At 42.4% G+C, this 21,985-nt stretch overlaps 1 protein-coding gene across 1 annotated transcript in view; it reads left to right on the forward strand.

Moving 5' to 3' along the window:
- The first annotated feature begins 3,043 nt into the window (after window positions 1–3,043).
- Window positions 3,044–21,985, forward strand: part of abr (ABR activator of RhoGEF and GTPase) — a 128,723-nt gene continuing 109,781 nt past the window's right edge. The window contains exon 1 of the mRNA XM_071460687.1: window positions 3,044–4,112. Coding sequence (XP_071316788.1) covers window positions 3,305–4,112 — 808 coding nt within the window. The 5' untranslated portion in view covers window positions 3,044–3,304. The remainder of the gene's footprint in view (window positions 4,113–21,985) is intronic.

The raw sequence follows: 21,985 nt of genomic DNA on the forward strand, positions 1-21,985 counted from the left end.
GTGTTAAAATTGAAACCAAACCTTATTCTAATTTGTATTATATTTAACAAAGCTCTGTGTCGTCTTTGGCACAAACACACTGCTGACACACTGCACACCGTGCGCTGTTACTGATATCCAGAGTATATAGTGTATACAGTATGTTGCATGTGCAGTGTTTTTAGAAGACACATTGATGTGTTGATAATGATGCATTCTGCAGTTACAGCATATCTGGAGATTTTATTCATGTCTTTCATCCTGTTAATGTTTGCCTCACACTACTGGTTGCTATTAATCCCATTCATCATCTGAATGAGACACCTCAGGAATCCAGGACATCTGGAGCTGAACAGGAGTGAAGGGGGCTGAGAGATGTGGCAGAACGTTTAAGAATATGTTCAAGTGTGGTGTATGAGATTTCACAAAACACAACAGCATACACATTCAACAGAACACTGTATGTCATTGTATTTGTGCATTTGTTTGCCTTATTGTGCACCTTTGAATAATGAAATATACACATTTGGATCAAAACAGTGGTGTATCTGATCCCTGATGAATGAAAGCACTTTGGCAATGAGCTGTAAAGAATTCTGTGTGTTATCTGTGCACAGTAAAAATTTCCCCAGTTATGTCATCAGCACTGAACTAAAAGTCATCAAAACCTGATATGAAACAATCTTATCAGTGAAGTATGAGAGGTGTGACTGTCTTAGCTGGGCTCAGCTGAGACCTCTGCATTCCACAAGCTGACTGTATTGAACACTTGTAATCCATATATTTCCCGCTATTTCATGCCCAGCTCGTGAGTAGTAATTTAGTTTCATGACTACCGGCTGGTCATAGCCCCATCTCGTCTATTCATTACAGTAACCCAATCAGGGCTCTCAGACCTACAGCGAGTGCTGATCAATGATCCCCTCTGGCCACTGGAAGCTTTTAGGAGAATGATCTTTCAGTTCTGGGCAGGGATCCAAACAGGCACTCGAAAATACCAAGCATCCATCTCTGCTTCCACCCTCCCATCTCTCTCTGTAGTGTCTCTTGTAGCATCTCTTTTGCTGTGTAGCATTACAACTCTGTTTTACTGGAAGACTACTGCTTGACTGCTTACCAAGTTCTTACCTGGACACAGCTGCATGGATCCTGCTGAGATTAAGGTGATCAGGTTTCAGGTTTACTCCTTTGTGTGAGACGGACATGCCAGAGAGGATGTTCTTTAATATGAAAATCAAAAGTTTTAAAATGTAGAGTGGCAAGAAAAGGTAGAGTAGAGAAACCACTGGAATTACCTGGTTTTCTGCACTGATTGGTCATAAACACACCCATTAAACATTCATTTCTGGTGGAAAAAGTAAGTGGACTCTTGGATTTAATAACTGGTCAAACCTTCTTTGGCACCACTTACCTCAAACAAGCTTTTCCAGTAGCTGCTGATTAGACCTGAACAATGTTCAAGAGGGATTTCGAACCATTCTTCCTTGTAGAGCTCCTTCAGCTCAGGCACATTCTTAGGATATCTGGTGTGAACGTTTCTCTTCAGATCATTCCATAGCATATCTACTGGGTTAAGGACCCAAATCTTTTTCTGCAGTGATAAACAAGGAAGAGAATGAGGATATGTTTTTTATTGTAAGTTGTGACATGTGCCTGTATACAAGATGCATGCACAGGATGACTGTACATGCACTTGCGTGGTGCCAGAAAAGTGTTTCCTCTGAGGCCTGATCATGTGGCCTGATACACACACACACATTCAGAACCCTTATGTCAAACCACTGAAACCAGTATCTAGAAGGAAGGAGACACGGCCTGTGCTCTCCTCTTACGGTAATGAAGATTGGCAATCCAAGCTGGTATCTTTGAGAAATGCCTGAACATAGTTTTAAAATGATGTTATAACATAATAAAAGAGACCTGAGACACATGGATCTGTGTAAACAAGAGACAGTCAAAACAAGAGACTCCAGAGCTCAGTTTTTCATTGTCTTTCTGTAGCACTCAGAGCAAGTCTTTTCCCCTTCACTGGATATCATGATATGCATCAAATATGTCCTGCTGAGACTAAAAATGTTCTGTGCCATTGTGCAATGGGCCACAATGAAAACCTCGAGCAATATGTTACAAAAATAAAACTGACTCTGTTTTTAATGGTCAGGATCAACTGTCTTTGTTCAGGACATCAAATGATGTTTCTTTGATTTATGGCTCTACCCTAAATAAGCAGATAGTTTGTTGAGACAGATGCCTTCCAATAAGAGTGTACTTTATCAAGGCACTCAAGAACACAAGACACAAAAGCAAATGCAGTTTGCTGCAGAGTTAACAGTGAACATAACACTAAGTTATGACTGTTAAATACACATTTTACAATCCGTCTGAACTTTTCAGCCTCTTGGTATTAGAATAATTTAAAATAAAATACTCATCTATTTTGAGCCAAAAATACAAATTTCTACTGTGAAAAGACAAATGTTTGTATTTTAGATAACAACTCACAATTTCACACGACATTTACACGAATAAGACATTTTTTAAGAATGTGAATCACAGTGACTTTTTACGAAGCTGATGCTTTTGATAATGAACAAAACGACCCGATGAACCGTCTTATCAACCGTGTCCATCTCACTAGTAGTTGATGCATTCAGGGGCTGTCGGAGTTTTCTAAATTAAGCATTGTAGCGAGTACATTTGCATTTAATCAGACGCTTTTAATTTTTACTTACTAGTGAGGGGATACTCTGTGGTACTCGTCATATGTTACATATTTTATCACCAGATAGAGGTAGTATGGAGAATTAATGGTTAAAAAACAAATTGGTCATACAAGGTTACTATCATATAGTCTAAAATAATTTTTGGCGGTGTTTTTTTTTCTTACATGTGTATTTTAATAAAACTTACACAACACATTTTACACCCTGATAATGTGCTTAATTTGTAAATGTTAAAGCTGGAGCAATATGATTTTTTTTTTTTTTCAGCCGACGCCAAACGCACCTGCTTTAAAATGTGGTACTGAGGTGTGCCGCATTTGTCCGGGCAGCACCTGAACGCATCACGCCTCGGTACAGGAAGTCTCGAAACTTTTCAGCGTACTGGTAAAGTTGGGGTCTGCATCACGCCTGACATTTGTATGTGTGGGCGGCTGAAGATGGTCAGAAAGTGGTCTCGCTAATATCAGCAGCCTGTTGGTATATTTTTTCTCAGTCGGGAAACTAGCTGTCGGTGAAGACCCAGAGCAGTTGGCTCCCACCTTCCCCTCTGACTGTTGCATTGCGAGGCTGCGGCTGGCAGAAAGCCCGGTGTGAACATCGAAATGTGGGAACAGGAGGAATTTGCAAAACACTGGAGGAATGAATTTCCCGACGGAGAGGTGCCTCAGATGGACCTGAACTCTGTAGAGGACATCGAGTCGGAGCTGGAGACGTGTAAATCCAACCTGAAGAGGCTTCAGAAGGCTCTGGCGGAGGAGAAATTCAAGGTGATCTACCTGCAGACCACCATGTCTCGCCAGAAACGGAACGACCCGGATAGGTTTGAGGGAAAGGATGAAAACTTTAACGCTGACACATTTGGCCTTTCTAACACGGGGAATATTAGAAAGCCTCCGCGGCGGGACGATGGGGGCGACAGGGACAGGAACAGGGGGTCTGACGCTGCAGGCGTCAGGCTCCATGCGGCAGGTAACACACCGGGGGTTATGAGCTCTTTCGGCCGGGAACGGAGCAGATTCAGCGGCAGGACAGGTAAGCCCGTCCCCATCCCTGTCCCGCCTCAGAAGCCCAGCTTCCAGAGAGGGAACACGGCCTCGACCGCCGTCTCTCAGCCGAATGACAACGAGGAGAGCAGCGACCGAGAATACGAGGATGCGGAGCTGAATGAAAATTTCGTCAGGAATAACTTGTTGGCACCAAAGACCAGCGACAGGGACAGCCAGAGGACCTACCGGGACGCCCGGCGGCCTTTCCGTCACAGCAGGGATTTTGACTCCGGTGATGACGGCAGGCTGTCCCCGTCCTTCCCGCAAATCCCCCGCAGAGGCTCACGCACCTCCGGATGCAGCACCCCTGACAGGAGGAGTGATGGGTACCTGAGCTCCGACCATGATGACTCCTCTTCTGCAGGTAATGCCACCGTCACTGTCACTGCTGATGGAATGAGAAATATAAATACGAAGACACAACATTATTACTCACATAAAATGAGATGTCACGGGAGAACACGACACCACAGTGAAATAAAAGACAGTCCTGATTCCTGACAGTGGAGAGGTCAGAAAGGCCTTGGGCGAGGGTCTGAGGTGAAGCCAGTGCGTTTTAAATGTGGCATCAGAGCACTTGTCATGTTTTCATTGATTGTTCTGTATCAGCCAGTGCAAGCATTGCATGTGGCTTTGATCACCTCAGTTTGCACTGGTTGCCCACTGGTCAATATTTTAGCACAGCCTCAATCACTGTCCTGCAGTCCTTGGTCACTTGCAGCTGGTCAACAGTGTTTTGAGATGTATTTATTTCTGGCTCCTGTTTCCTCCTTGCCTGACTGACCAGATCCTCCATTTGTAGCGGACATCGCGAAACAAAAGAGACCCTGACTACGTTTGTCTCCAAACCAAAGCAGACCCAAAGTAAACTAACTGCTCCATGTGGTGTTGTAGATAGGAGATGTGACTTATGGGAACTAAAACACCTATAACCCCAAAGTATGCTGTAACATCAGAGTGTTCAGGTAGAGGCCAAACAGGAAAAGTAAGCAACTGCAGAACAGATAAAGAAGTCATTTCCTGTGTAAACCCCTGCTACAGTGTCAGATTGGGTTATTTGAGTAGATGGATTTGTGGTTTTCCTCAGACTGGGCGTAGTTTTGGTGCAGTATGAAAACAGAGAACCAATTGCATCAGTGTGTATTTTCCTTGTGCAAAGTAGTCACGTTTACATTTAGTTGTCTACCTAGTAGCTAAGCCTATAGGGACTGCAGTCTGAACTATGGAAATAGATGTCAGCAGTGTAGATTGAGGACAAAAATGAAGAGGACTGTAGTGGTGTTAGACAAAGGAACTGCAAAGCACTTGAGGGTCAGACGTAATGGAAGTGAAACAGCATCCACGCAAAGTGAAAATCCAGTGTTTTGATACACACTGTCTGACCTGCATTAGCCACTTTGCAGTGTGGCTCAACTTGCATCTTTGTCAAACATGTTTTAAATTATAAGATGAAGTCTTTTATCCCCCTCTTACCTGACATCGAGTAGGTCCCATGCTTCGAGTTCTTAGATGATACCACTCCCATGTCTGCACAGTCAATATGAAGCTGGCACTATTAGTAAGTTAGCTTAACTTGGCACGAAGAGTGGAAGCATGTAGAAACGGTTAGCTTGACTCTGGCTGACAGCAGAAGACAGTATAGTTTGTTGTGGTTTTCAGGGCGTTACGTGTCAGACTGTTTCTTGTCAAATTGTCTAGTCGAGACTCAGAGGTCGTCATGTAAGCAGTCAGACTCCCGGGAGTTACTGCTCCTGGCTGAGCTAAGATAAGCTAACCTCCTCCTGCCTCTAGCTTCATATTTACCATACACGTATGAAAGTGGTGTCAATCCTCTGATCTAACTCCTGGCAGGAAGGAGAGTTAACATATTCCCCCCAATTATGAACTATTCCGTTAAAGTGTCAGTTCATTAGGAATCCTCACATCAACAGTGAGTAAAACTCAACAGTGATTTGTTAGTAGCAGTTGTTCTGTAAGATAAAGGGTTGGTTCCCTGGTTTACTAAAAAGCCCTGGAGAGAAGAGGTCTTTGGGTTAAAGTAATAACATGGAGGCTAGTGCAGGAAGCAGGAGTCACATTCACTTCCTCAAGAAAGTGTGGTAATATTAACAGAGACCGTCTGCATGTCATGAGTCAGGAGTGAATGACTAACTTGAACATGAGAATAGATTGAGGAAGGCTTTCTGAGCAGACAGAACGTTTCTGTGCCACATCCTCGTGCCCATGTCTGCTCTGTCCTTTAATACAGCATGTGAGGATTATGGGAAGCTTAGTGCTCATTGTTAGCTCATAGTTTCATTTTTTAAATGCTTTTTAAAAAGTGATTTGCTGGATGTTGACTGGTTTGAAATATATGAAAGTAACAAAGCAGTATGAGCAGCGACCTGGCATCAGGACAATGAAGACTGACACTAAGGCTTTTTCTTCATGTAAAGATGACTGAGGAAGGCACTTAAATTTACGCACACACCTTTTTTTAAATGCAGTCATTTATCACAGAGACATGAACATGTGGGAAATGGCTCTCGAGGAAAGTCATTGCACATGCCTTAATGTTAGAGGATTTTATGTCTCAAGAGCTCATATTATATCTTAAATACAAAACTGGATGAACCCAGAAAAGAAAGAAAACCCCTCTTGTGTTTTCTAATCATGGCACGTTGCTTGCTCTTCCATTGTAATGGTTTAGGGGACGTACTGTATGTTCCCATAATTCTGTGGATCAGTAAGGATAAACACTTACTGTAAATCCCACAGTCTGTTCCAGCTATAATAACCAACAGGATATTGATGTTTTGCTGTGACAGCGGGGATAATCAGTGGAAAGACTTGATTATAGTTAAACACAATGGAGGGTGTGTGGAGCTGGACCTAGGGACCTAGAGGCATATTTGGGGCCTCTGTCCGTGCACATAGACACCAGCAGTGGGCTCATGCCAGGGGTCTTGCTCATGTTGATGCCTTTGTGTTTCGTGGGGATCGGGTCATGTGAGTCTGAAGCCATGGGTTGTGCCTCTCTGTATGGTTCCTGATTCACCTCTGATTCACAGCAGTGCTGGGTTAAACCTGGACTGTTATTACAAGATGACTGCAACAAGCTTTGTGTTGTCTTTTAATGATTTTGTTGATTCAAAAATCCCACTGAGCAAGTGTGAAAATTAAATAGTTTTCCTTGGTGTTTGTTTTGCATTTGTGCAGTGCTGTCATGCAGGCATGCAGCAGATAACTACCAGGTGTGACAGACAGACCAGCTTCAGCTGAGCTGAGCTATTTAAAGCATTTCAGCTGAGAAATATCAGTTTTTTTTTGTGTTTATGTTTGTTTTTAGCTCATCAGAAGCTTTATTCTTCATAGAAAACCCTGTTTTCCTATAGAAAACCCTGTTTTCCTATGAAGGACAACAATAATAATAATGTGAGCTGTTTTATAACTGCAGCTCACATTAAAGATGATTGACTCTTTCTTGAACAGGTGATAAAGTTTCAGCTGACAACATAACTGCGATAATTTACTTGAGGTTCTCAGGGGAAATAAATTAAGAGCTGTGCACTCGTAAGTTGTTTTGCTAACAGGATAGCGCAGCTGAGAGTGCTGATTAATGTACCTCTGACCTGCAACACACTTCTTTGTTATGCATCTGGTAGCTCACCAAGTAGACACATGAGAAGAAAACTTCCTGCACAAAAGTGAACACAGTTCACCTACATTCAGATCAGAATCAGAATCAGAATCAGAATCAGTTTTATTGCCAAGTATGTTTTCACATACAAGGAATTTTTTCTGGTGATTGGTGCAATTGATCAGCAACAGTGGGGCTCTCTAGCCTTGTTGATGAGGCTAATAGCAGATGGGAAGAAGCTATTTTTGTGGCGAGAGGTTTTGGTCCTGAAGGACCGCAGCCTCCTGCCAGAGGGGAGTGTCTCAAAGAGTTTGTGTCCAGGGTGGGAGGAGTCAGCTACAATCTTCCCTGCACGCCTCAGAGTCCTTGAGGTGTACAGGTCCTGGAGGGACGGAAGATTGCAGCCAATCACCTTCTCAGCAGAGTGGATGATACGCTGCAGTCTGTTATTGTCCCTCTCCGTGGCAGCAGCGTACCAGATGGTGATGGAGGAGGTGAGGATGGACTCAATGATGGAGGTGTAGAAGTTCACCATCATAGTCCTTGGCAGGTTGAACTTCTTCAATTGCCTCAGGAAATACATCCTCTGCTGAGCTTTTTTGATGAGGGAGCTGATGTTTAGCTCCCATTTGAGATCCTGTGTGATGGTGGTTCCCAAGAAGCGAAAATGCTCCACGGTAGCCACGGGGGAGTCACACAGGGTGATGGGGGTGGGTGGGGCTGGGCTCTTCCTGAAGTCCACTGTCATTTCCACTGTCTTCAGAGCGTTTAGCTCTAGGTTGTTCTGCCTGCACCAGGTCACCAGACGCTCAGTCTCCCACCTGTAGGCAGACTCATCGCCATCAGAGATGAGTCCAATGAGAGTGGTGTCGTCTGCAAACTTCAGGAGCTTGACAGACTGATGGCTGGAGGTGCAGGTGTTGGTGTACAGGGAGAAGAGCAGAGGAGAAAGAACGCAGCCTTGCGGGGATCCAGTGCTGATGGTCTGGGAGTCAGACACGTGCTTTCCTAGCTTCACGTGCTGCCTCCTGTCAGACAGGAAGTCGGTGATCCACCTGCAGGTGGAGTCAGGCACGCTCAGCTGGGAGAGCTTGTCCTGCAGCAGAGCCGGGATGATGGTGTTGAAGGCAGAGCTGAAGTCCACAAACAGGATCCTGGCATAGGTCCCTGAGGAGTCCAGGTGCTGGAGGATGAAGTGGAGAGCCATGTTGACGGCGTCGTCTACGGACCTGTTGGCTCTGTAGGCGAACTGCAGGGGGTCCAGGAGTGGGTCAGTGATGGATTTGAGGTGGGACAGGACAAGACGCTCAAATGATTTCATGACCACAGAGGTCAGGGCAATGGGTCTGTAGTCATTTAGTCCTGTGGGCCTTGGTTTTTTGGGGACAGGGATGATGGTGGAGGATTTGAAGCAGGCTGGCACGTGGCAGGTCTCCAGTGAGGTGTTGAAGATGTCTGTGAACACTGGAGACAGCTGATCAGCACAGTGCTTCAGGGATGATGGAGAGACAGAGTCAGGACCGGCTGCTTTGCGGGGGTTCTGCTTCTTAAAAAGCCTGTTGACATCTCTCTCCAGGATAGAGAGAGACGTTCCTTTGGTAGAGGAGGAGGAGGGGGGTTCTGATGTGGCTCTGATGTGGAGGTTAGTGTCAGGCTTGTCCCACTGTCTTTCAAAGCGGCAGTAGAACTCATTCAGATCGTTGGCCAGACGGAAGTCGTTAATGGAGTGGGGGGGTTTAGGTTTGTAGTTAGTGATCTGTCTGAGCCCTTTCCAGACAGAAGCAGAGTCATTGGCTGAGAACTGGAGCTGAAGTTTCTCAGAGTACAGTCGTTTAGCTTCTCTCACCGCTTTGCTAAACCTGTACTTGGACTCTTTAAACTTGTCCCTGTCCCCACTCCTGAAAGTGGTGATGTAAGATGATGAAAGTGAAAGTGATGTGTAGCCATTTAATCACAATTTGAGTACTTAAATCTGAATACTGTATAACTGACACAAGTGAAGCCAGGTATGTTGATTATTTTTAAAAAACCTTGTAGGCAACATCTTAAGATGAGTCACCACATAAATAATAACACAAATAAGAGATATTTTGTGGTCAGAAGTATTTTGGTTCAGGGCTGTGGAGGTGTCATTTTGGAATTAAAGTCTTTGGAGTGAAGCTCCTGTCAAAACATACAATTAGGGAGCAACATGTTCAACGTTAACGCAGCAGTGCATGGGTTGTATTTGAATAGGCTCATTAAACCCAAAGGGAACACGCACAGATTGTTGTGATGATGAAATACAACATGGCACTGACTGTCAAGAAGAAGAGAAAAATTTGTGTTCTCATGACTTTTAACTTGCTTCAAAATGAGATCACCACTCTCCACCTCCTTTTCACAGAAATGATCTTGTAAGACGAGGAGAACTTTTCTGACAGATTTCCACAGATGAACTGCTGATGTAATGTAATGAATAAAACTGTGTCAGCAGACAGGATTGGCAACATATGCAGTATCATCCTGCTAATGGGCTCAGTTTGTATGTCTCAGTATACTGTAGACATAATGAAAAAAAGAACATGCTGGTTATTTTTAATGAGGATTATAAGGAGGCTGGTGTGGATAACCAGTCATGTGAAAGAAGCAGTTTTGTTAACACGCGCCCGGAGAGAAAAGCTGGTGAAGGAACCAGTTTCTGTCACTCTACGAGAGGGTGATTGTTGATTATGACACACATATTTTTCTTTTCCCCTGGGTTGTCTCTTCCCCCAGATAAGCAGGGCTTGTCCAGGCCCGTGCCGAATAGCATGTGCAGCAAGGGAACTATGTGCCTGTCATATTGTTTCCATTTTAACACTCAGCAGTGTAAACGGCAGCTTAGACTCTTTGTTTTGTTTGTGCTTTTCTCAAAAAACCAGTGAATTATAGTGTTGTGGCTCCAAGGCCTCAGTATATATGCTGTACTCCTCTTTTGTATGTATTTTTACTGGACAGTTCACAGCTCAGTTACCACACCGCCTCACTGTGAAAAGAAGGCTTGACTCTGCGGCAGACAGTCCTCTGAGAATGTGCAAAAATCCCCAGAAATTAGGGTAAATCTTCTGTTATTTCCAAGGCAACACTGCTCCTGTGGTCTGTCAGCTCGTTTGCCTCCTGATGGTAGCACAAAAAGATAAAGGAGAGGTAAAAAGGTTAAATGATTAATCAATTAGTTGACATACAGGCAATTAATCAGCAACTATTTTGATAATTGATCAGTTGTTTCAGTCACTTTTCAAGCAAAATGCCAAATATTTGATCATCCCAGCTTGTCAAAGGTGATGATATTTTTGTAATGTATAATAGTGACTTGAATATCATTAGAGTATTTGACTGGAGGTTGTAAAAAAAAATCTGTGTCTGAAGATTGTGATGGGCAATTTTTCAATATGTTTTGCTTACCTATTTGTAGGTTTTAACCAATGTTAGCATTTACAGCTGTTGACTTACCAGTCTTGCTGAAAGCTTCAGCCAAGAGTTTATAATAGGCTGTCTGAGCAGCACTACTTCTTCAGGGCAGCCTGGGAGCTACAGTGACTCGGTATCGGAAAGTGACGAGACCTGTTGACCGGGCTGGGACTAACTGGTTAGCATGCTAACTTCAATAGAAGAAGTAATTGAAATAGAGTCAAAACAGGAGCGTTATTTGATACTGAGCGTTTCTTCTAGACTGGTAAGTAAACAGATGTTAATGCTAACACTGGCTGTGTAGCAGTAGCAAAACTCAATAGTTCATTTAATTGATAATGAAAAAAATTATTGGTTGCAGACCTAGTATTGTTTTTCTCTAGCTTTCTATGTGTCTATGTTCTACTTTATTGCCACTTTGGAAAGCTTCGATTTTATACTGTGATTATGCACCCGCCTATCGATTCTACTTCATGTTCTCCACAAATGGAATTCTGTTCCTTTTATGTCCTAGTAACTAGAAAATAATGTTTGAATTTTTAAAATCGCTTCCTAACTAGTGTGGAGCAGTTGTGAGATCAATGGGACAACTTTTTTACATTCTTCAAATCTTAAATCTCTTCAAAGTCAAGGCTATCAAAGGCAGTGAAAACTAAAATAGTACTAATGGTCTGATTTGTCCCTGTGTTACCTTGGTGATGAGAAGTGTCGCTGTGGTTGCTCAGGGAGGCAGGCAGGATGTCTGTGATGAGGAGGTGTGGGTTTAGCAGCATCGCTTGTTTATAAGATGAATGCAGGCGTTTATATTTGTATATGTGCAGAGGCCTTGACCTTGGTTCTAATTCAGAGGTGCTAAGTGCAGGATCAGGCCTTGCAGTGCAAATACATATGCATCTAGCAGTATGTGCACAGGCACGAAAAACAGAAATCAAGGTCAAGTGCTGCTTCTCAGAGTTTGCTACATGTTGCTTATACAGTGCATTCAGAAAGTATTTGCATCACTTCAGTTTTTTTCACATGTTGTTTTGTTACAGTCTTCTGCTAAAATTAAAAATATATATATATTATTATTATTTTCCTCATCAGTCTACACTCAGTAGCCCATCATGATAAAGTGAAAACAGTTTTTTACATGTTTTGCAAATTTATTGAAAAGGAGGAACTGAAATATCACATGTCATACATTATCAGACACTTTCCTATGATGCGTGAAATTTAGCTCAGGTGCCTCCTATTTCTCTTGATCATCTTTGAGATGTTTCTGCAACTTGACTGGAATCTATCTGTGGTAAATTCAATTGATTGGAAATGATTTGGAAAGGCAGACACCTGTCTATACACAAGGTCTCACAGCTGACAATGCATATCAGAGCAAAAACCAAGCCATGAGGTCAAAAGAAGCACCTGCAGAGCTCTCTCAGAGCCCTCCATGACTCTCAAATTGAAGAAGTTTGGAACAACCAGGACTCTTCCTAATGCTGGCTGCCCAAACAAACTGACCAATCAGGGAGAAGGGCCTTGGTAAGAGAGGTGACCAAGAACCTAATGGTCATACAGGCTGAGCTCCAAAGGTCCTGTATGGAGATGGGAGAAACTTCCAGAAGAAGTGTTTAGTGTAAGACTGCAACATAACAAAATGGAGTCCTCTTTCTCTGAATCACTTGTGACTATTTGTCATAGAAATCTACAGTAATAAACCTGATTTGACCTGGTGACTTTAACAGAAGTGTGTTTCTTGTAACTGACTTTTTTTTCATCATAGCACATAACAGGTTTTCCCTCAGGACAATCCTAGGTTTATATGACACACAGTGTAGTTACTCTTACCTCACAGAAACTGTGATGCACTGTCCTCCTGTAGTCTGCTGACGTCAACAGCCACAATCATGCACTTCTGAAACTGATGAGTAAGTGTTTGAGGTGGCGTTTGTCAAATAATACAAAGATTAAAATGTGACTTAAAGGAAGTATTTGGTTTTAGTCAGGTGGAACTCAGGACATTTCTTAATAAAATAGTTTTTAAAAAGCTGGCTTCATTACAGTACAGTTAGTCTGATCCTGACAACAATATGAACTCAACATTATAAAAGCCACGCTTTGTTAACTGTACCTCATTTCCCACCATCTTACTGTCTGTGGGACATTGGCACACTGCCCTTTGTACGTGTGTGTTTATCCATTCCTAGAATCAACAAAGGCGTGGACGTCCCAGGGGTTCATGATTAGGGACATAGCTATGCTGGGAAGGTTCTCACATCAAGAGGAGCTGGGAAAGGCACCAGGTGACTAGAAGTGATGGTCATCTAAACAAAGCTGTACATGCCATCCACTAACAACAGCCCCTGCTACTGTTCCTCTCCTCCTTGAGACAGGGCCAAGCTGGATTACTCCTCACTCACCCTCTGTTGCCCAGAGTCAGCCCATTGTATAAAGAAAAGCTAGACAAACAAACTGAGAGAGCCGTCTCACTTACTGGGTTTCCTTACAGATTTTGGCTTGGAGCTAGGATCTTAGACAGGGGAGCACGGAAACACAGGAAATGCAAACTCCTTCCTTCATGTGAAAGTCTCTTTCAGTTCAAATCAAGTTGAGATAAGCTGCTGCGAGGTATAGGGGCTTCTGAGAGTGGTGGTTTTCCTGTCAGTTAACTGATTCAAACAGCCTCGCTAAATGAACAAACCTCCCTACAAGTGTTTCAGTCAATAAATTCACTCATTGTTGCCGATTGTAGCTTCACAGAAATGAAGGAAAATCACAGTAACTACCAGGGTAGTGTGGAAAGAATATGGAAAATACAGGTAACATTTAGCAAAAATAACTCCTCCAAACTGAGAGTATAGAGGAAGAGACTCGCTTCATCCTCCTCCCTCTGTATGGTTTCCAGTATTTCCCCTCAGGGCGCTATGATTCTGAGCAGAGCTCTCAGGATTTTGGTTGCTAAGAGTCTGGCTGATATTTATTGGTTATATAATGTAATATTTGTTGGTATTTCACAGCCCCACTTATTGTAAGTCTCTCTGAAACGCAGTCTGAGCTACACGTTTATTATGAAAACTATTTGAGCTGAGCTGAATTCAAAGCAAGGCCAAGTCATTTATGTTTTTCTATAAGCCATTTATTAATGATGTAGCCATAGGTGCAGCTTGTGTGCAGACATACACATACAACTCAACTCCTCATTATTGACAGTTAGAAAAACTTCCTCTCAGTCTGAAATCACAGAAAACACCAAGCCACTTCTGATTGGCTGACTGCTATGGCTGCCATGGAGATGACCACTGTGGGGTGTGTGGTAAGGGGATGGGGTTTGTGTGTGTGTGTGTATATGCATTGTATATGGGCACACCGTCAGTGGGTATGCATGGCCATGTATCTACTCACTGAGGTTGTTGGTTTCAACTTTTAAAGATTGTCACAAGTTATTAAAACTCATGTCATTATTATGACAGGTTATTAATCATTCATTTAAATTCAGTATCATTTTTATTCCAAACATTTTTATTTGAAAATGCCCTTTTAAAAAGTCAGTTTTCATTTCATATTAACTATAAGTTTGTTTGTGTCAAGTTTTGTTTTATGTCACTTTACCCTTTGACACATTTTATTTCATGTCACTTCACATGACAGTGGTGTTGTCATCGCCCTCTCAGCTTTCAGCCAATCACGTTTCCTACCTGTTAAGCCGGCTAGCTCAACAACTGCTACCAGATTTATCCTGTTAGCTAAAGTAACAGTTAAAAGCTGCGTCTAAACAACTTTGTAGTTTCAGCATTAGCTTAACAAGGCTGCTTATGCTACCTACCTAGCTGGCTAACCTGCTAGAATAGAATACAATAGAATACAATAATAGAATAACTTTATTGTCATTGCACAAAAGGTACAACAACGAGCTTTGCCTGCTCTGTAGCGCCTCCCAGACGGTAACAGAGAGAGCAGGTGATGACGGGTGGGTCACCCTAGGCAGGGTTGGGAGCTGGGTTTGTTGCTCTTTTTGCTCTTCACAAAAGTAAATTAGCTAAATATGTTTACTTCCAAAGTAACTCTGAATTAACCAGCAAAAGTTAGCTCCTGCCAGTAACACTGTCTTTTCACTGTATTGCTGAGTCATAAACCAAGCTCACAGCCCCACCTAGCTAGTTCACTGATTAGGTAGGTAGCATTTGCTAAATAAATTAAAGGACATATGAGTTTGCGTCTCAAGTATTTACAACAGTAGCTAGATAGTTTATTCAGAATTACTTACATTTTTGAGCTAACAGGCTAATTTTGGTTGTACTTGTAGGCAGGGTCATGTTTGACCACCAACACCACTGTCATTAAAAAAAAACAACAAAAAGTGACGCTATGAAATAAGGAGTGACGTAAACATGTTACTGGCAAAATCCCAGTATGAAATAAAAACAGATTTATGAAATAAAAATAAGAAAGGGCTTTTGAAGTAACACCTTATTGACTGTTGCTCTGTGACCTGGTAAAGTAAAAAGTCAAATATATTAGACTTTCTGAAATGCAAATTAAGACACTGCTGTTATCAAATTATTTTACCAATGTTCAGTCATGCCGTAACTCATTCAATTTCTGTTCTAGTATGAGCCCAAAACCTAATTCAGCTCATTAACATGGCGTGAGAGCTGTGTCATGAAATGGTAATGAATGCAATCAGGGACAGTACTGTGGTAAACTTAGCATAGCTTGTTGTTTTACCCTGCAGAGAGGAGCAAATTTAAATGGCTATCAGGTGTTATCAAGAACATTTTGCACATGGCCAGTTTCCTGCTTGATATGCAATTTAAGTTTTAGTCAAGTTTAGTTGGTAATATGTACCTTTTTTATTTATTTATTTTTTTACTGGTGATCACATGTTGCAGCAGGAAGCTGAATGCAGTAGTTGGCCAGTGAGAGGCAGATTACAATGGTCAACAGCTGCTGACTCAGACTGGTTAAGAGGGAGATTGTAATCTGGACATATGTTGTTTTTCTGTTTAATACATCTTCTTTGTTGAGCTGTTTCATAAGATTTCATGAGTGTAAGGAGGATGAAGTTGACATTTGACATCCACAAGTTCCTAATATGTAGAGAGCTTATTGCTCGCTTCCAAAAAGGAAGCAGCGTCAACCAAACTTTGATGTTTATTTGTTTATGTATTTACCAGTTGTATAAGTAGCTCAGAGCATAAAGCACAAGCAGGTCCATTACACACCACCAAAAATCTCAAACCACGTAGGATGACAAGTTGTGATCACACTCTTGGTCCCGTTTTGTCCCTGAATGTCGGCTTTGCCTTCTCCCTGCTGGTGTGTGAGGTTCTCATGGCGACAGTGTTGCCCTGTCAGATGGCAGCCATGTTAAGACCAAGGGAAAAACATTTTCATGGACTGTCTTGGACCATCACCTCTACCTCAGACTTTTAGCTTTCATATCTGTCATGGCAGGAGATGCTCTCATGACCTGACTTCCTCTTCCCCCCAACACACACGTGTTCTTTCTCTGCACTACAGGACATCATTTCTTGCCAGTCTTTGTCACGCCCTCCCTTCTGTGCCGTTCTTGAGATAGCTATTTCTGTTGGCGGCTCCACACTGGGGAATTAATGAAAAATAGGCCTTCACTGAAGCACAACGGTTGTATCTCCGTACAACCTTATGTTGAGATGAAAACACCTGTACTAATAACATGAAAGCATTTTCAGTTCTCTGTCATGGTGTGGCCTGGTTTTTATCCTCAGGATATCCTTTCCTACACTCATCACTTTCACTTCCTCTTATTGCTAGGTGGAAATAGAAGCAGATGGACAAATAAACAGATAGGTGAATGGGAAGTTTTACATATATATTTACAACATATGGGAAGTTGTTTTCAGGAGCTCTAGTTATGCCTCAACATAGAAATATTGTAATGGTTCACTCTTTACTAGACAGTCAGGAAGGCTTAAGTCAGTGTGGGAGAGAAAGGAAAGAAGTGTTTCTGATCACAGGAGCTCCTGATGTGGGTGTTGAGTGTCATTCTGTCTGATACAAGCATCAGCTGCACTAAGCCTTCAGGTCTGCGGTTAAATGTATAGGCATAGTATTATACTTAGAATGAGATCAGTTGTGTCTGTCTTGCACAGAGTTCAAGCTGCTCAGTATTTAATGATTCCTCATAGGATCAGACACTGTTTAGTTCATTGGTAATAACATAATCGTTTTCTAGCCCTAAGTTATTGGCAAGTGAAATGAGAGTACAGCAAACTCGCTGGATTTGGTTTGAAGCCACACCAAGTGTGCAACTTTCACTATGATTTCAATATATTAGAAGAGAGTAGTAGTGATGTAGTTCTGGTGGCTTTTACGTTTGTTTTCCTCCTTGTTTCACATCAGACTCATATGAGTCACCTGTTGGTTTGTACTACTACTTAGTTGCGGTGGGGAAGGTGGTATCATGTGAAAAAGTTGACCTCAGTGCATATCCTCTGTAGGGACCAGGAACCAAAGCATGAAATGTTCAAATGAGAATTTATGACGTCAATGCTAAAAACCATAATTTCAAGGTGTATTTTAGTATGCACCCACAAACTGTGAAGAACATGTTTGACAAGTGACTGTGAGGTGGACTTTAACAGGGCTCTCAGTTTCAGAGTCAGTCCATACATTTATTAACAAGCTGAAAACAGACTGATCTGGGTGAATGGAGAGATCTTCTGCTCACGGCTCTACAGTGCAGCTTTCCCTCTCTGTTTTTCAGTGAGTGTCCGTCTCATGTGTCGGTGAGTGTGTGTGCGGCGTTCTTTCCCGATGAAACAGTTAACCTGACACGGGAGGTGTGGTAACTGGCCAACCAATCCCTCTGCTGCTCCAGCATCAAGCAACATTTAATCAGCAGCTGAGCCTTTTGTTTCCACCATTAATCAGAATAGGAATTCAGTTGAAACTTTGATGTCTTGAATTTCCTTTTTGACTTTGATGATGTGAGCATCGCTTTGACAGGAGATGAGGAATTGATCAGATCTATTGATGACTCTTCGGACCTCCAGAGAGTGCTGCTGGTTTGTCTTTCCTTTTCTTTACCGCTGAGTCACATATTGAAGATCCAGAGTTTCCCAAAGGTAAACAGGTGAATGGTCCTGCATGCTGCATGTGATGTAATGCTAGTGAGAGCTCACTGTAACTGGAGGGGATTGTGGGATACTGAGGAGACTGACACAGCACCCTCATGTGGACATCTGTAACAATGGCAGATTTGTGTTAAGCCTTGAGTATTTATTTGTGTTTTTAGGATTTGGAAATGATTTAAGTTTTGGCAATAATATAAATCTGTAAGGTGCAGTTGAACTTTCATTACATTTGTGTGTCGTATTAAAGAGGCACTCCACCAATTTTCCACATGAAGTTTATTCATCATGAGGAGTGCTGCTCACTCAGCCTGGGACAGATGTTGTGTAATGTCCCCTGTGGCTCTGGAAGAGCTTTTTTTAATAACCCTGATGATGGTGTAGAATCAGAATCGGTTTATTATTCACTACCATAAAACACAATTCAGCATACATGGAAGCGAAATACTGTTCTCCACCGTTCAGAGTTCAGGTCTCATTTAAAAGAACATTAACAAGAACATTAGCAAGAGCAAAAACATTACGAGAGAGCAGCGTTAAAAAACTTTTAGAGTAAAAAGTTTGACCCATACACATATCTCAGTCTCTGTTTTTAACGCTCTTCTCTTACTCACTTGTTTTGAGATTAATGTAAATTTGTGGGTTTGTGTTGACAACCGAACTAGTTGAGGATGCTTCCTACCAGTGACAACAGCTCAACCATTAATGGGCTGTTCATAGACTAACGGGTAGGTTTGTTGAAGGAAGTAGCTGAGTTAGTGTCAGTCACTTCTCATGCAGAAAAATTCTTGCATTTTCTTTCAGATATTAATTATAGAGTTTGAGATGTTGGCTTGATGGTAAACTAAAGTCATCATGATCCATGGTTTTGTTGTTTCTCTAGAGGTAAGTTAAGGATATCTCAGCGTGTGTTGGCAGAGATGAAACACTAGAGTGCAGTGGTTCTTTATTTAGACATCATCAGGCCCTTCACTGTACTGCCCATCCACTTTGTTAATGGTTTGTGTGTGTATATGTCATTGTAACACTTAGCCTGATGCTGGCTTTGCAATTTATAAGGTAGGCACTTGATGAAATCAGTCAGACACTGTGGATGCATTTAGCAACACACACACATGTGTGCAGACAGGAGCAGTCTCATCTCCGCTCTGGGTATGTTTCAAAATGCCAGACAAGCTCCCAGTGTGTGTATCATAGGGAAAAATAAAGCTTTTCTGTGCAAGAAACAAACACCAATGATGAGCAAACAGCACAAATAACACATGAGATGTTTTGTGTGTGTGTGTGTGTGTGTGTGTGTGTGTGTGTGTGTGTGTGTGTGTGTGTGTGTGTGTGTGTGTGTGTGTGTGTGTGTGTGTGTGTGTGTGTGCAAGTCAAGAGGGAGGACAGTTTTCCTTATCTGGTGTCTGTCCAATAACAACATGATTCAGATGATTTCCACATTGACCTCAATAGATCAAAGTGAATTCAGCTGGCATGGGATGAATACTCGCTCTGTCTATGGCTCCCTCGTTCTCTCTCTCTCTCTCTCTCTCTCTCTCGCTCTCTCTCTCGCTCTCTCTCTCGCTCTCTCTCTCTCTCTCTCTCTCTCTCTCTCTCTCTCTCTCTCTCTCTCTCTCTCACACGCTTTCCTCGATCTCTTTGTCCCCCTTCTTCTGTCTTTCTCCTTGACACAAACAGGGTAGGGATTACATTTAAGGGAGTTCCATCTTATCATAAATCAGAAGCTGGTTTAATATAGAAGCAGCCGACACACACACAGATATGTCACAGTGGTTGGCTACACAGCTAGACTGGGTCGATCCACATAATTGGATGGTGAAGGAGTTTGGGGGTGGGGGTGGGGGTCCAGGGCAAATGAGGTGAGAGGGGATCTTCCCTGCCAGAGCACATGCTGTGATGCACAGACACAGACAGGTATGAATCACATCAAAAAGCGTGATGAGAGGTTAATGGTCAAGGGAAGTGTTAGAAGAACAATGAAGGTCATATCAAGAGTTGTCTTGTTATAATAACGCTCACATGCACATATAACTAGAGGGGAAGGACTGGGAAACAGTGGGGATAACTGTTGGATGAATGACTCTCTTAATGTATCACACACTTTTTCACACATAAAATGTGGAGAAAAAAATACAATGCTTCTGACAAACACAGATGAGAGGTTGTTGAGATGAAAAAAAAAACAACAAAACCCAAGGGGCTTTTCACACCATTTCACTTAAAAAAGCAGAAAATAACAAACAATAAAAAAAGAAAATTTAAAAAACGCCCCAGATTTTTTTGAGGCATTCCCATTTAACAAGCAGACATTCATCACTGGTGCACTCAGGGCTTTTTAATAATGCATAGTCATTGCTTGTCCCTGCTGCCATCTGCACCAACCCCCAAAACAAAGCAACGTGTTGGAAAAACACACAGCGAGAGAATCCTGTCATCCATCTCCGAGGAGTGTGTTCGCACTGTGACGAGCTCCTCACACAGGTGACAGCTCTGATGCCACAGTCATGATGCAGAGGTAGACAGTGTTTGTTTTTCCACTGACACTAGGTATCACCTCATTGACACCGAGATCAATATATGGGAGTTTAAAAAGAATAGTGACAGCCATTTATCGGCTGATGTTTTTTTGTTTTCTTTTATTACATATAGACGCAACATAAACAAACAGCATTTATATCTGGTAGATTTGTGTGTTATAGGTGGATACCAATCGACCCAGCAGTGTAAAACTCAGCTGGTCAATTGTGCTGCAGTTTCTATTTATTTATAAACATATACAACGATATCATATATCTGCAACAGTCTAGTATTGGCACTTATATCGGCCTGGCTGATTTATCAGTCTAACTCCAACATTAGGAAATAAATGGTGATGTTGGAATCGATCCTCTACACCAGCTATAGACTGAACTATTGCTGTGTAGAACTGTGTTTTCATTTTAATATCCATCTTTAATAATAAGACAATACTGGCAATATTGAAATAGTTTAGTGGGGTTAAAAAATAAACTACCAATGCCGTGCTGCTTAATTACACCAAGTGTACGATAAGAGATTTTCATATTCACTGGTTATTTTCCATTTTCTGGAAGTCAGATTTTATATGTGACTCTGTTATTTCTAACTTCAAAACTGAAGGTGAAAAGGATCCACTTTACGTTACTTTACTTTATTTATTACTCTATTCCAGACACATAGGTCCATATCACTTAAATTCAGGGTTTTCACTGTCACAACAGCAGCAGATGTTTAATTTTTCTGTCTGTTTATGACCACCTCTGTCCACTCTCTTTGCCAGGAGTGATTTCAGTTCGCCTAAATAATTTGTACATTTGTGGATTCTGTTTTCGCTCCAGTGCTTCATTGGGCTTTTTTGAAGCCACTCATATGGAAACACAGCTGTCTACTTCCTGTGTGGGCAGCCCCGCTCACTCTCTACGTACAAACAGACACTCAAACCAGTAGCACTGGAAAACATTTTGAAGTGTGGGTGTGGGCTGTCATGCAGGTGTGGGCTGTTAGAGGGGGCAAATCAGGCTTTTAACATTTCCAGTTTACTTCATTCTCATCTACCAGTTAGTGTCCCACTGCTCAGCTGAGGCGGGGAGCGGGGCAGAGGGGGGCAGGGTGGCACTGCGCACACACACACACACATCAAGTTGGGTGGTGACTGGAAAATTAGTACTATCATCAGACCACCCCCACTCATCCACCAGGCCTCTGTGGATGGGGTCAGAGTGTTGGGGAGGTTGGTGGGGTAAGGTGGGGCAGGGGTATCTGGGTAGAACAGGGAGGATGGAGGGGGAGGAGAGTGGTGGGTGGCAGTTTGATTGGCTGGTGGGATTGTATTCTGCCTAATTACACACACACACACACACACACACACACACACACACACACACACACACACACACACACATATACACACACTGGTCTGCCTGACCGCCCACTCTCCCTCTGGAGTATATGACAGGAAAGCTTTAACTTCTATCTGTTGCTAAAACAGAAACTGGGACAAGATCCATAACGTTTTTACCCACTTTTAGTTTTAATCTGAAGCTGAGGTATTTTTTAATGTAGAGAGTGAAGCCT

This window comes from Trachinotus anak, unplaced genomic scaffold (genome assembly GCF_046630095.1).
Source record: "Trachinotus anak isolate AG129_WGS33_773 ecotype Australia unplaced genomic scaffold, CSIRO_AGI_Tana_v1 ptg000024l, whole genome shotgun sequence".
NCBI lineage: Eukaryota > Metazoa > Chordata > Actinopteri > Carangiformes > Carangidae > Trachinotus > Trachinotus anak.